The 15,446-nt window shown below is 39.7% G+C and overlaps 1 protein-coding gene across 15 annotated transcripts in view; it reads left to right on the top strand.

Annotated features, from left to right (window-relative positions):
- Window positions 1-15,446, top strand: part of gramd1bb (GRAM domain containing 1Bb) — a 104,470-nt gene that overhangs the window by 33,892 nt on the left and 55,132 nt on the right. For 10 of the 15 annotated variants that reach the window (XM_025897952.1, XM_025897958.1, XM_025897954.1 and 7 more), the window contains exons 2-4: window positions 239-1,392; window positions 9,638-9,727; window positions 13,146-13,172. In XM_025897952.1, the coding sequence (XP_025753737.1) occupies window positions 986-1,392; window positions 9,638-9,727; window positions 13,146-13,172 (524 nt within the window). In that variant the 5' untranslated portion in view covers window positions 239-985. Of the gene's footprint in view, window positions 1-238; window positions 1,393-9,637; window positions 9,728-11,311; window positions 11,483-12,938; window positions 12,958-13,145; window positions 13,173-15,446 lie in introns of those variants that run through there. The other 5 variants (XM_025897970.1, XM_025897969.1, XM_025897961.1 and 2 more) reach the window with 4 other exon arrangements.

Raw genomic sequence — 15,446 nt, 5'->3', positions numbered from 1 at the left:
CTGGTGCATGGTGGTGGGTAGGCAGCGTATGTTGAGTAGAACAGTGTGCTGCCTGTCTCCTGTGATTGGTGTCCATGGTGTCTTCCTTCGTCTGTGTGGGTTCTTGTACATTAAGCCCTGCCTCTTTTGATTATCTGCCTGTGTGGTTGTGTGTGCGTGTGTGACTGCTTAACTTGGCCATTATCATCCTCAGCCTTGCCTTTACCTTGCAGTCCTATCACTTCCCTTTAACCTGTAGGCATTAACTGTGTGGAGAGCACGGCACACTGGGGCACAAGACGGACTTCAGCCTGAAGCAACAGTGTCTTCCTGCAGCATCGCCAAAATGAGCACAAAGTGACGGCAAACAGCCTCCCAACCTCATACATCGGAATCGGCAATCAAGAGCTGACAGTGGTTGCCTTCCCTTTAGCATTAGCGGGAGCTAAAATAACAGCTCTCGGACAGTGGCATAGTAAATGTGTAGTTGGGTGTGTGTGTAACTTGGCCTCCCAGTCCCTAGGGAGAACCAGCAAAGGAGTTGTGTTACACTCCCTGACAGACCTTATACATGTTTCATCTGCTAGCCTCAGAACAGAAGCCCCCTTTGTTATCTAATCTAGCCCTCTTCTCTCCAGCCTGAGTTCACCGCCACAAGACTGCTCTTCTAAATCAGTCAGCTGGCCACTGAGCTACATAAACCAACAGCTGAAGAGCAGCAAAAGGACATGGTTAAGCCTTAGATATCTACTACCAGGATCTCTATGCCAGTCTTATAATCCGTAGGCTAGCATGCAGAAAGGGCTTTAAGATAAACAAGAAGACCTGAAGGGGCTATGGGAGGTCTACCAAAGGTTGTCAAGGATCTAAACTGTGCCTCACTTGTTCAGCCCTGAGCTTTTCTGCAATTCTTCAAGGCACAGAATTGCAAGACCTGTAATAATCTTAAGCAGTGTATCTTAAAAGAAGTGCTTTAGGGGAGTATTTAGAGAGCTAGGCAAAAATCATGACTGACACTCTTAGACCTCCTTCACTCCAGGTGAGTGTGCCAAAAGATGCTCCAGCATACTCCGATGGAGGAAACAATGCTGTGTCAGATGGCTCTGTGCGATCCAGCTCGTCAACACCAACCCTCCGTCGCAAACGCTTCAAAATGCGCCGCATGAGGAATGTGCCCAGTGAAAGGGAGATCGAAAGAGGGCGGCCGACCAACTGTCATCTTACAGCCAGATCCCGTTCCAGCTCCAAGGAGTACCTTCAGTTGCCTTCCATCGAAATCACACCATCAAGCGACGAAGATGCTCCTTCCTGGTCGAGGTGCTCCACACCAAGTGCATCTCCTCGCCGTAAGCGTTTCCTGTTGAGGAAGTGGCTGAAGGTCAGAGAAAAGAAGGAGCAAGGCAGTGAGAGCAGGTTTGTATGGGCCCTTTCTATTCACCTGACCCTATTCCCCTCTTCTTCCCTAATACCTCCATGATGCTTCATAATTCCTGCTATCTGCACTAATGATGTGTCTCTAACCTGAGAGTTCAGTTGTTGGCATGGTATTTTTCAATAACTGAACCTTTAGGTCTCTGTTTAGCTGAGTCTTATGTACTGATTGTGCTTGTCTTTCGTCCATATTTTGTTAGTTAATAAGTAAGTCAGTAAGTTTATTTGTTAAGTGTTTTTCACAGGCAAAACAGTCACAAAGTGCTGTATGCAGAAAGACTAAACTAAAAAAGAACATTAAGGGCCATAATAGCCATTAAAAAATACAAAATAAATTGCACAGATTGTTGCACAACATTAATGGAGTCACCAGAGTGTCGACCTCTGCCCACAGGTTACCCACATTAACAAGTTACATCTTCTTGCATGCAAGAGGCATACACAGTAATGTTTTCAGTCATTTACTCATAGCTTAAAAGGTTGATCTGATTACAGTATTGAAGACAGATCAAAAGGTTTAGATAATCAAAAGGTTTCCTCCTTTGAAAGTATGTGCGTGCAAAGTCTGGTATCTCAGATAAAGTAATTAAGCGTGCAGCATGAGGAAAGTCATAGTATTCTAAGTTGCAAATACAAATAATGTTGCAAACGCACTCAATTGTTCAATCGTGGCCTCTGAATGTTATTTGTAGCAGATAATCTAATTTTGCAAAGATAAACAAATGACTTAGCAAAAGAAACTAGTTAACTCGTTACTGATATCTAGAAAATACACTTTGGTGTCACAGAGGAAATAATGACAAAATTCTGATACTCTTTTTAGAAAAAAAAACTACTATTATACTACTACTATAGTAATAATACAAACAACTTAACTAAGTATACATTTCTCTTAGGCATTGAAGAAAAAAAATAAAGCCAATTTCTTCTAATCTTGTCTGAGGTGGATGCTATGCTTCAGGTAACGTTGTGCCATATTTTTGTTGCTGCCACTCTCTGTCACTGTTCCTGCGTAGTGTGTGGCTGGTAGACTTTTCCAAGGTTCAATCTAGGAATAAGCACATATCCCTTTTTTAGGCACAAACAGTTGTTTCATCCTGTTAATTTAACGTTGTCTATTAATGTTACAGACAAGCAGGGCTGATAATATTTGCTTCCACATTAATGTTACTGCTTTATTGTTCTCCATAGGCACTAGATGGCTAATGTGGCTATAAGGTAATTGCTAATAGTTAAACAGGAAACCTTAACGTTTATGATTTATGGTAAGCGTTAAATGCCTCAGTGTTCCTGAAGTGGGAACATTAATGACTTCATGGAATTCCTTATAAAGTGTTGTTCAGTGTTATAGATCAACTTCAGCCACCCAACATTGTTCTTTACCTTAAAATCCATCACAAACTAACCTGTTTATCCTGTACTAAACAGCAGTATTTTAATAATAACTGAGTCTGTTTTCCAGGACATTTCACAATATGAAAAAACATAGCTTTACATCATATACAGATCCAATACCTGATTTTAAAAAATGAGGACATTGTGCCAGATTTGCTCAGTGGGGGAGCAGGTGACCATATGCCACATGGCTGGAGTGCAGCAGGCTGGGTTTGATTCTGACCCACGGCCCTTTGCATCATAACTTCCCCTTCTCTCTCTCTTCACTTTCCGGTCTGCCTTCATTGTTCAACTATCAAATAAAAGCAAAAAATGCAGCTTTAAATTTCCAATTTATCAAATGCCACTGAGCAGTTCTTACTTTTTAGATATATACCTCTGTAGTTTCCCCTTCCTGGCCTGTCTTTCTTACATCTTTCTGCATCTCTGAGTGCCATCATTGCTCTCCCTGAGAAACACAGCTTGCAGACACACTATGTGACAAACTGCACACAAGCAGTTTGCGTTTGCTGATATTTGTTGAGCTGATAGAAATGTTGCATTTGAAATTACCCGCCACTTAAAGCACCTTACTCCCTTTATGCTCTCTTGTCTCTTGTAGTCTTTTAGGTATTGTTGTTAAATAAAAATATCCCCAAAATGTGTTAAACCTAAAGTAACAACGCTGTTTTGAAAATTTAAAGAGTAGAAAATACAGATACTTGTGTTAAAATGTAGAGTGCAAATGTAAAAAGTTAAAGTAAGAAAAATAAATACTCAAGTAAAGTAGAGATACCTGAAAATTCTAGCAAAGTACAGTAACCGTATTTGTACTTTGTTACTTCTCATCTTCTTCTCGAATTCCACAGAACTATGTGCAATAGAATAAATTGGTAACGTGATGACATTTAATATCCAAATGTTCAATGATTAACTTCACTTTGACATTCACATTTGACTTCAGTAAATCACATGATAGAGTAGGGCTACCTTTCACAATGGGTTCACCTGAAACCTTGGCTGATTGTGACCCACAACTGTTTTCACACCTTGGCTCGTGTAACTAGGTAGAGGGGTTAGTGATCCTCTTGGGGGACACTCCCATAGGGCTTAAAATCTCCACCTGTCGCTCTGAAGCTTTTCGGATGAGAGGTGAAACATCTTCAAGGAAACTTAAAGAAGTCCAGATGCTTTTCTTTCCAAGCTCCTTAGAGTACGATGACCTGGATGACTGAGAACCTTCACAGACATATTTACTTTGGCATGATAATGTTTTACTTTTTTACACTGTTATTCACAGCTATAACTCAGAAAGAAAGAAGGTGAGATTGTGACTGTGTTTTAATGAGACAGAACTGGTGGCATTTACCTTTAGTTATCAGTTAGACATCTTTATTGTCTTCACTGCTTATGTAAGTCTGGCCTGGCCTGAACCTAAACTGTAACCTGTCTGGTTGGCCTAGGAATACAAATGCATGTTAGTTAGTCTAGTTGAAAAATAATATTTTCTCTTCCCAAACCATGACAAGCTAGAAGGAAAAGCTCTGATAATTTCTCTTCTCGTTGTGTTTTTTTTCTGTCTTTACTGTATTTTTTGGAGGCCACTTATCACTGCTGACAGATAGCAGACAGGAATAGATTCATTCTTCCCTCCATAAATGTGCTATCTTTCTCTGAATTGACGGCACTCTCCAGAGGTGCATAACTGCCGCAGCATCCTTGAGTGTGAAATACGGTCATTATCGAGCAGTTCTTGAGAAAATCTCTACTTCTTCCTGAAGGTGTAATGTGAACTTTTGTAAGAAGCGTTCCTCAGCTTAATAATGTACTGTGGCATAAAGCTGACATGGCTTCTCAGTGTGCTGCTTGGTACAACTGCATCTATTACGTAAAAGAAAAAAAAATACCATGGCTTGAAACTGTGTGAGAGTGACATAAATAATTCAGATGTTAATGTTTGTCGTTACTTAATTATTGCTGAAGCAGAACAAGAAGTGCGTAAACTTCTGAGACAGTTTGTTCTGTTTCACAGTGTTCTCTCACAGAGTTGATATTTAATACAACATCTGCTGTACCGAAACCTTTGTTACGACCGAAAGCCGTTTCCCACATTCTTCTACGGAGTGGTCTCACATGACGTCACATGCGCATTGCTCAACAGCTGTCCGCCATGTCGGATGTGAATCAACCACATGGTTGCTAGATACAAATGTGTATATCATGACTGGTTGACAGCAGTTCCCAGTAGTTTCTGGCCGTTGCTGGGTGAAAAGGGTTGCAAAGAAGTTGATGCACCAAAAACCTCCCAGTGAGTTTAGTTGCTTTGGTTGCTAGCAGATTCCCGTGGTAGTTTTTCATGTTTGTCTGCAAATACTCACCAACTACTACTAATTGGTAAATGAACTGTTTCTTATATCAGTAGCTTTTCGACTCTACCTACTCTATTCATCACGCGATGGATGCATCAGAGAGAAATTACAAATGCCACAGAATATGTTTTACATCATTTTTTTTCTCATCAGTAAACCCTCATGCCTACGAGTGGGGGATCTTTCTTCCCGGAGAAAACATTCCCATGAGCATACAAATTTTTTCACTCATCACTCATGAGTACTTTGTATTAATTTGCAATGTCTCTTTCCTGTAAAGTGGCTCCAAACCATGCCAGTAAAATGTCCCTTAAACTGTAAGTTCCTGGAACCTTCACTGTCTGAGTCGGTCATTCTGGTTTTCCCCTTAATTCATCATCAATCTGTAACATTCCCTGACTTTTCCTCCATACTGTTAACATTCATATAAATATCTACTACAATATTTGATGGCTCACCACCAAAAAACGAAATAAATTGTTATTGTGTTATTTTAGGCAGCTTTTGTCAGCATGCAGTTTGAACCACCACTGCGACCTCCAATTTTCAATGCAATTTGTTTTCCTCTTATTTTGGAGATTGAAGTGTATGTAAGAAACTCTCTTTTCATACAAACAAACAAATAGTAACTCTAGATTGTGGAGCATAAAAAAATAATAAATAAGCTGTCATTCATGAATACTGTAGTTAGGGGTTCGCTGTTCAGTTCATTTAAATTGGATATAGTTTATCCTCATGCTATTACATTCTGGTGGTTCTAAAATTAAGATAAATTGCCACCAGAACTTAATTTAGAAATGAAATATGAAGGGTATAACATACATCACATCATTTTTTTCTTTTTAAAAGGCTTTTAGCTTAGTAGTTGTTTTTTGAGTGACATGGGCACGGCACAAAAGCAGCAGCCGAAGTAATTACCTATTAATCTTGTGCTTTTTAAAATGCCTACATTGGTTTTGTGACTTGAAGCCTACTTTAATTTCCCAGTTAATATACAAACGCAGCGCTTTTATATTTAACCACATCTTTGTTGATTTATAAAGGGATCTGGTGTTGTTACCTTGGTTACCTTGATCTTCTCTTCTGAAAGGCTTTAGAAATATTACATTACGTTATATTATATATAATATTAAGTACTGAGAAACATTTTTTGAGATGTAATAACAAATTTCACATAAGCACTCCTTCATTTACATATAGGGTGTCGTTTTAGAAAATGTTACCTGTCAGTACTTGTTTTTAGTGTGTAATCGTGTAACACATTCTTTGTCCAGCCTGAGTGTTTTTACTTATCCCTTGTCGCAGTATTGACATGTTATCCTGTTTCATCTTAATCTTGTCATTCTGGTGTTATTTCCGTCTTGTGGTCTGACACATACGGTGTGCACACTGTGTGTACATGTGGACCTGTGTGTATCTCTGTGTGTCTAAGATAGTGTTTCAAAGAACTGAGGGAGCTTACAGCCACAGTGGAAGCTGCTGCTTGATAAGAGCAGAACAATTTCCAGAAAGTGGTTTTTACCTGGTTTTACTCTTACTTGGTCTAAACATAAATATTTCAGCTACTCAACCTTTCATGGTGCTGCAGAAGAAAACAAAAAAAACATTGAGGTTTGAAGAGATTTCCAGAACTCTGCTGTTCTTCAGGTAGTTTCATTGCAGTCGTAGAAACAATGTTGGTGTTTTTGTGTCATTATGTGAGCAATAGAACTTTCTAACAGAGTTAAAGAGCAGTGCTTCTGATTACATGTCAAAACAAGGTGAATTCTTCTACTTTACGGTGTAGAGTGGTTAGTTTGGTCAACCATGGTCAACATTTGTCGTAATGTCTGTAGTTTTACACAGAGGTTAAAATCGTGTTCAAAAGACATAAAAGTTAACTTTTTAAGCAAGAGAAGTTTTTTTGTTTTTGTTTTTTTTTCATGGTTTTCGAATAGAAAAAGAAAAAGATCATCATGTAGTTTGTAAAACTTTGAGCAGCCTAAGTGGTCTGAGCTCTCATATAACGTTTGCAAAGGCTTTTTTAGGGTTATGTTCATAGGGAACTCCGGGTGATGCACATTTCAAAGCTATACAAACCCTCTGACTTGTGAACAGAGAAGTTTCATTGTTGAGAATCGTCCATCTTTATTTCCCCTGCTGCTTCCCGTGTGAAGGCACTGTGTGTCCATCTGGAGCACAGGGGAGTTGGTGACTTAACAAGGTCTGGAAATTTAAATAATTGCTTCTCATTAAGCAGCGGGAAGAAGATAGCAAAGTTTTGTCAGGTAGACAGTTCCACAGTTCACAGTGACTTAAAATCATAGTTAACAATAACACCGGAGGACAAGTTGACTTCTGGAAGGTAAAGATACACTTTGAGAGAGCACTCTTTGTACATGTCAAGCAGGATTGATAGAAAGGCAAATCCTCTCTAAGTGTTTGACTGCATTTGGCCTTTACAACGATTTAGAAGACTGAAATAGTAATGCACATTCTGTTCTGTGCAGTGTTACCTACACAAATATGACCTGAAAATTCAGCTTACTGCCAAGTGAGATATTTGCAAATTAATTTAAAAGAAAAGGAAAGAAAAGTCTGGAGTCTTTGGAGTCACATCCTGGGCACTGATGAAATTAAAATTGAACTTTTTGACCTGAATGAGCAACAGTGCTAGAAGCTGAAAAGGAGGGTTTCAAAATTGGGCAACACGAGAGGTGCAAGCCAAGGTTTTGTCAGAGTTCCCAAGCTTAGCATCGGAAAAATAAAAGCTGAAGGAAGTCATGGAACCAGAAGCTTTATTCTGGAGGTGTAGGTTAAAATCCCCCCAGACAAGAACTGAAAGAATGTAGCGGCTATAAAAAAGTGTTTATAAACTGAGTTACTTACCAGATGGGCTGTTATTAAGTACTAACCATCAGGACCGCACATTTGGAACAGTTCATTTTCCCTTTCTGTTTTTTTTAAACTGTTATTTACTAAATAAAAAAGCAGCGTGGCAGAAATGTGTATCCTGCTAACTGTAAACCAGTCACTGCTTAATATTTAAAGATACACTATAAATTATAAACATGGATCATGCGTGATCGAAGTTTGGATTATGTAGCTTTGTTGTCCTTGATTTCATTGTACCTTTTTATATGTTGGTTTAAAAAGGAAAAAGTAAGAAAGTGTAATGAATAGTGTCGGGGGTATTGTACTAATTGTGTACGAGCAATGAATAATTCTGTTTGGATCTACTCCACGACTACATTCTGTTCTTGTCATCTAGAATGAGCATGCTCTGAAGGACAGAGACACATACACCAGAATAAACACATCTGATAAGAGTGCATACAGTATGTCTTAGCCTTGAGTGAACAGCTTGCAGACACTCTGTAGTTGCAGTGGAAGAAGCAGGAGGGAAGATAGGAACCCGCCAAAATGATATGGAATTGCAAAAATTTATCTTTTGAGTGGCATCCGCTGTCAGGAGTCAAGTTTGTGTACCAGAAAAGCAGCAGATAATCAGATAAAGCTAATTTTAGCTTGTTTGTTTTTGCTGGAGGTTTTTTTTTTTTTTTGTTACATTTTGTTACATGATACATGTTATTTCCTACTTATCATTTATATTAGTAGCAGTGTATACATGTGTATTATTAATAGTAAGAACTTAAATACACTACAGATTACTAAAATAACTGATTAACTCGGACAAGTATTTTCAAAGTGCGTCAACAATTTCCCAAAATAATCTCAGGCTCCCAATATCTGCATTTTTCATACATTCCAGCATCTCCTCCAGGCTTGGACAGCTCATAGCTGCTTTAGGAAATAGGTCAAGGCATCCTGCAGACTTAAGAGTGTGAATTAATGAAGACCTTTTTTCCCAACAGACTGGCTTTATTCTTAAATGTCAAAGCGTGGATGAGAATAACTGCAGAATCTTAAAATAGGGAAATAAATGCTCAGGAAAAAACCTCTATTATTAGCGTATTAGTCATATACTATATAAAACGTTTAGTCACACTAAATAAAAAAGTAACTGATAAACTGCAGCTTGTGTATTATTTGTGGTGTAGCAGAAGCAGTCCTAAATCTCTTCAAAAGATCTCTGGCTCCTAAGCTGTTCAAGCCCCATTTTGTGAATGAATATTTTCTCTCTATATATTCAAACATCTGTAACCTGCAAAAAACTGCAGAGGTCTTGTTTTTTTCTTTGCATAGCCCATGTCATATAACGCCCTCTAGTGTTACCACAGGATATGTGCATGCAAAAACTGTAGCTGACACATACTTTACATGCTGACAGTGTGAGAGTTGAAACTAATAGATGAAATGTATTTGTATATAAGTTCATGCATAGGGTTTATTTGTATGTATGTTTGCTTTTGTTGTGTTTTTCTTTTTTATTTATTTTAGGGAGAAATAGGCCAAAAATAAATACATTTTAGAAGCAACTTCTGTATGTTTACATTTTTTGCTGGAATTGTGTGACACTGACTGTCACCCTGATTTTCTTGCAGCAGCCAGCAAAGCAGTCAGCAAAGCAGCCTGCAGAGTAGCCATGAAGATGAAAGCAATCGCTTCTTGACTCCACTGATCCGAGAGGAGAGGTAAGCACTGTGTGTAACTGCTGCACACGTTTGCCTTTGCATGAGACACTTTTTATGTGGTCGTGCAAGAGGACTTTTAAGATGTGTTAGAAAACCAAGTCGAAGCTGGGATTTGAAGGTCAAACCCAGGAAGTTATGTACTGCACTGCAAGGGTCACTCTGTAAGAATTTAATTTATTATTAGAGGAATTATGATGCTGTGAGCTTCAGTGAGGGCACATACACTGTGTTTTGTGTCTCAATCTGATACAGTCATTCAAAGTGAAAGAACAATGAAGTCAGTGTTTTTGGTCATTTCATATGCAGCCTCTGGTTATTGCATATGTTCTCCAGTAGAGGGCAGTCCAAGGTCTATTTTTTTGCTAGTAGTGACGGTGAGGCAAAAGGATTGGTTGTGGCTTTACATTTAGATATTTCATCAGTTTCATAAAAATGCTAATTGAAGCCTCATTCAAAAGAACATTACTTTTTTCTTTGAGGGTTGAGTTCTGTGAAAATGGATTCAAATGAAGCTTTTGAACTATCCATAAACTTGTAAATGCCACGCTCTGATTTTCCTTCTGATGTGACATTTATGAGAATTACAAACTGACAGAGAAGGTTCTTTTACTGGTGCCTACGCCGCAGTCATCTGAAAGCGGTCATATGTAACTTCTCCCACAGCAATTAAAGGCTCTGCGTCTCCAGAGCTCAGCTTGAGTTGAGAGATTAGCTCTTTGTCACCTTGGGAGATGCTGCAGTTGTCACAGCATCACTACTGAGAAGTAAAATCAGTAACTGAACCTGGTGCTTAAGCGTGTGCATGTCTTTATTTGTCATACATGTGTTGGCCTGTGATGTGATATCCAGTTTTTAGGGCAGTTTTTACAATCAGATAGTAAAGCTGTAGAGAAGCCTTGATAATATATGTAGTTTTCCTATTCTCAGAGTACTGAAAGCAAAAGCAGAGTCTCTAGTGTGGTCTCTGTCCATGTGGTCTCTGTCCATAGCAAAGTTTATTGATGTTCCAATAGCTGTTCATCTGCTATAAGCATTAAAATAATAATTTTTTAAAAGATGAGGAAGAGGAACTTTGTTAGATCACTGCAAAAATTAAACAGATTTTTGCATAAGAAAACCTGCACACCAAATTTATAAGTCTTTCAATCTAAGGGTGGTGCTTAAAATCACACCAGATAATTACAGCCTACAGGTAAGAAAACACAAGACTGTGTCAATAATTATTCTTCTAAACTGGCTAATTTCATGCTTAATATCTTATCTCATAATGGTGTGACAAAAATAGAGTAGAATCTGGTTAAAATAAATAGTTTGATGCTTTAGAGCAAATGAACTGCTGCTCATATTGTTCATGTGCAGAGCTAAGATTCGGTCAAGCATGATGCAAAAGTAGGACATCCTGAAGAGAAAATTTGCAAGAATCCCCTCCGTCTAGCCTCTGAATAACCACCCACTTAGTTGTCTTTGCTTTTAGCTCAGTCTACCAGAGCTGTGCACTACACCTCCACTGTTTCTCTCTGTCCTGCTCTCTTCTCCATGTTTCTCTTTTTGGCTCTCCCTCCCGCGCACTCTCCTCGCTCAGTGTCTCCTCTTACTCAAATCAGGAACAGCACCTGTGAAACCTATGGGATTTTTTGCCGCTCTTTTCTTTGCTGCACTGGTGATAGCTAGTGAGGTTTGTCTGCAGCAGCTGCAGGGAGAGCAGCGTTCTGTAGCCGGCTTTAGAGGGCACGGAATGTCATGTCTCCTCTGCAGGTAAAAACAGCTGGATTTCTGCCCGGCGGCTGCCTTCTCGCAAACTTCGCCCGTGTCGTCATCTCCATGCCAGTCACGCTTGTGTTTTTTGCTCTCTCTGCGTTTGTCTGTCTGTCTGGAGTGCTGCAGTTTTTGCTCGGTGTATGCTGTGCGCAGCTGCATTTTCTGGTGGAGTGGCAGCAGGCTTACACAGTATGTGAACGTTTAGCTGTCTCAGCCAGATTATCGGGGCATCTGTGGAGGTTTTTGGGAAGGACGTGAAGACAAGTTTGCTCATTCCCTGTCATTGTCATGTTTTTGGTTTTGTTGCCGCTGACGCTTCTGCTCAACTCCTCCACTTTAACTGCAGATAGTGTTATGTAATATCACAATGTGACTTTGCTAAGTGAGTGTAATATGACTCATCGGTGAAGATGATGCAGCACATGATTGTTAGTTGTGAATGAAAATTTGTGCGTTGTGAGACATGCCATCACTGGATCAATTTGCAGAATAGAGAATACGTTTATGTAACTACAGTGAAAGTGCCAGGCTGTCATGTGACACTTAGCTTTAAACCCCCTCCCTTCTCAGAAGGTTTAAGTAATATATCCGCAGCTATATTTCCACCACTATATGAAACACTACAGTGCAGCAAGCAGACAGAGATAGACTTTATTTAATCATACACTGGGGAAGCTCACCTCCTCCAGATATCTATAACTAGATTATAAACGCTCAAATATTGAATTAATATGCACTGTGTGTTTTCATTCCTACATAATGATATAAAATTGTACACATTAGTAAATCATTATGCTGAATAAGTTTTTTCACATTCACAGCCAGTGGCTGCCCAGAGATTGTGGGTGTTGCACACTCAATACCATTTTTGAATGCAAGGTGGTTGCACAGGTCGCCTGATAGGAGGCAATCTCTCTGCAAACAGTTGCAGTGTGATTTGGAGTGACTGCAGTCACCCTCTGAGTGTTGAAGGTTTGTAAATAATTGGTGCTTAATTTTTAAATGCAGACAGATTGCCAACATGCTGCCATCAGTCTGAATGAGTCTTTGTCAATGAGCTCAACTTGACGGGACAACTTGGTTTCAAGCAGGTTGTATTCTGGTTTTATTACTGTAGAACAGGAAGGCTGCTCAGTGTCTGGTGATTCCTGCTTCTAATTCCTTTCTTGTTTGGATGGTTATTTGAGCTACTGTTGGATAGTTCAAAGTAGTCTGACCAATCACTTCTCAGGGAAAATCCCAGTAGGGAAGCAGTTTCTGAAATACTGAGACCACTCTGTTTGGCATCAATCACCATGCCACACTCAAAGTCACAAATCATATTTCTTCCCATCCTGATGCTCAGTTTGAACGTTGGCAGGTCATCTGACCAGTGCCTACATCCCTAAATATAATTGCTCCAAGTGATTGGCTGATCAGATCATTCTGTTAACAAGCAGTTGTGGACATGCGCCTCACCTCATGCGTCTCAGGTAAATTATAGTTAGTGAGTTTGTAAAACTATATGAATATATAATGAATACAATAGATTCTTTACTTGAGTTGTTATAAACTGAGGAGTTATAGTTATTTAGAAGAAAAAGAAAGTGTGTTTCAGCTGTTACATAAAAGCCGTGTCTGCAGTACGCTATGACTGATTGTTCTTTTTTCCCCCGTGCAGGTCTGACAGTGCAGCGGACAAAATCAGGTGAGTCTACTTCCTCATCGTCCCCGTAGAGGTGGTGGCATGCATCGTATGCTGGTGAGCTTATGCACCGTGACCAGCCTTACTGTCACCCCATCTGCCCTAGCCCCACCCACCCCTCATGTGACACAGATTCACGCCTTTGTCCACCAACCAAGGTGTCTGAATACGCTTTACATTCGGAGAGGCCAGCAGTGAATACAGTTGCAAGCCATGGAATGCCATTGTTATCTTTTATTGGACAAACAACATTAGACACAAACAGGGCTTTGTAGGTTGGGCACTGTTGTGGAGATTGTAGTCCTTTAGCTACCCAGCCGGTGGCAGGTCAGCACTGTGCACTCACACTGTGGGCACAGACACTTTGCTCTTTGGGGTGTGAAGGCTGTGCAAGAGAGACTGTGCTGGACCTGTGGCAAAAAGGTCCGAGGCGTACACTGGAAAGGTGAGTGTGATTGGCTACGAGCAAGTCTTTGACCGGCAGCGTGACAGGAAATTATATAAGTTGCTGTTTCTACGTTTCTGACTTTAGGACTACACTCCAATGTTGAGTCAGAGTGTAGTCAACCCAGTAATAGACATGCTGTACTATCTTTCAGACATGGTGGTGAGCATGTTTTATTTTATGTAAAAAGTGATACTGGCAGTTTGTTACGAGGCCATAACCATGTAAGCGCTTTGCTTTTTGATGTGTGCCTGCGTTTGATGCTCACAGCGATCATTCAGGAGAAGTGATGTTTGTGCAGCACATTTTCTGAGCTGAATGAACACTGTTATTATTCTGTGTTTGTGTGTGTGCAATCTGGTATGCGTGTGTCTGCTTTGGTATGCTTTGAGTGGTCAGTCATGCGAGTTTGGTGACAAGCAGGCCAGTCCAGGTTTAAACCACTAGGAGTCTCTGTACTCCGGCATTTAGTGCAGTGCCTTTCAAGCCAGGAGCTGTGGCTTTTGTGGGAAAATTGATGGTAATTAGATGTTGATTTTCCTTTTCTTCCTAGTTAATGCTTGTTGAATTTGTGAGGACACAGGACTCGGAGAATGTCTGAAATTTGTTTTGGATGCACAGGTGGCTCAGCTGCATGTTGTATGTGGTGGGCAAACCTTCTGAATGACAGTGGGTGTATTTTGTAATAATGAGTGTTAACTATTGGTCCAAGAGATGCTGCTTTTTGTTGCTTTTTGTTTGATTGCCATCTTCACTTAAACACCTCTGCATTTTTAGAATGATTCATACATTCTGCTTCGGGTAGGATGGCAGAACAACAGAGGTGGATAACTGCCTATTGAGAGGAAAACACAGAACTGAATGGTTATGTGTGCATATGATAGAATATAATTAAACAATAGCAGTAAAATTTTTAATGATTAGTTAGATTAGTGGTTAAAAAACAAGATGTACAAACACCAGTCATGCATTTAAAAAAATAAGGGAGGAGGGGGAATTTAAAAAATGCAGATCGTACTATTACAGTCTTAAGTCCTTGCATTTTTATTAATGTTGCTGAAGCTGACGTCCCTCTGCACAATGTGTTTCCCCACGCAGCAGAAACTACTCAGAGCAGAGAGCTCAAGGTGTTGACCCAGTCGCCAAACCCCCCAAATCCAATCAAGCATGTGTGGGGTACAGTGTGAAAAGACCAATCCGTGAGGCCCATCCCACAGAAAACAGGGCCTAAATCTGTCTCCGTAGACCTTGTAACAGGGCTTCCAGTATTTCCTAAGTAGTGAGACAGACTGCTTAAGATCAATACTTATTTATAGGAGCACCTGTAAATAATGCATGCAAAAAGCCCTTCGGCTTGGTAAAATGTAATGCAAGTGTAATTAGAAACCTTTCAGTTTTGATGAGGAGAAAGAAGCTCTAATGCGTTCTTTGCATGGAAAATATAATAGGGTTTGTCAGCAAGTATCCACATATACATTTTCCAGGGAATTCGGAAAAATGGTTCCATTGTTTTTCCTTTCATGGCAAAGTGAGAAAGAAATACAAAAGCCTAATAATGAGCACAACCTATAATTATTATAAATGTGATAATGTCTGTATTATCCTGTGTTAAAGCATGTTGCCATACATGCTGGCTAAGGTTATGCTACATACATTAACATTATTAGCATTGTTTTAGTTCTGCCCAGCTCATTGGATAATAACTAATCTAATAATCACAGGCACCAACCATATAAATGAAAACGTTTGTCTCTGAATGACTGACCGACTTTAGTTGTGTTTCTTTGTTGTGTTGTTGTTGTTTTAATACTGCAGCCAACTATCAATCAAAA

This window comes from Oreochromis niloticus, linkage group LG14, assembly GCF_001858045.2.
Source record: "Oreochromis niloticus isolate F11D_XX linkage group LG14, O_niloticus_UMD_NMBU, whole genome shotgun sequence".
NCBI lineage: Eukaryota > Metazoa > Chordata > Actinopteri > Cichliformes > Cichlidae > Oreochromis > Oreochromis niloticus.
This window is presented reverse-complemented; position numbering and strand designations above follow the sequence as displayed.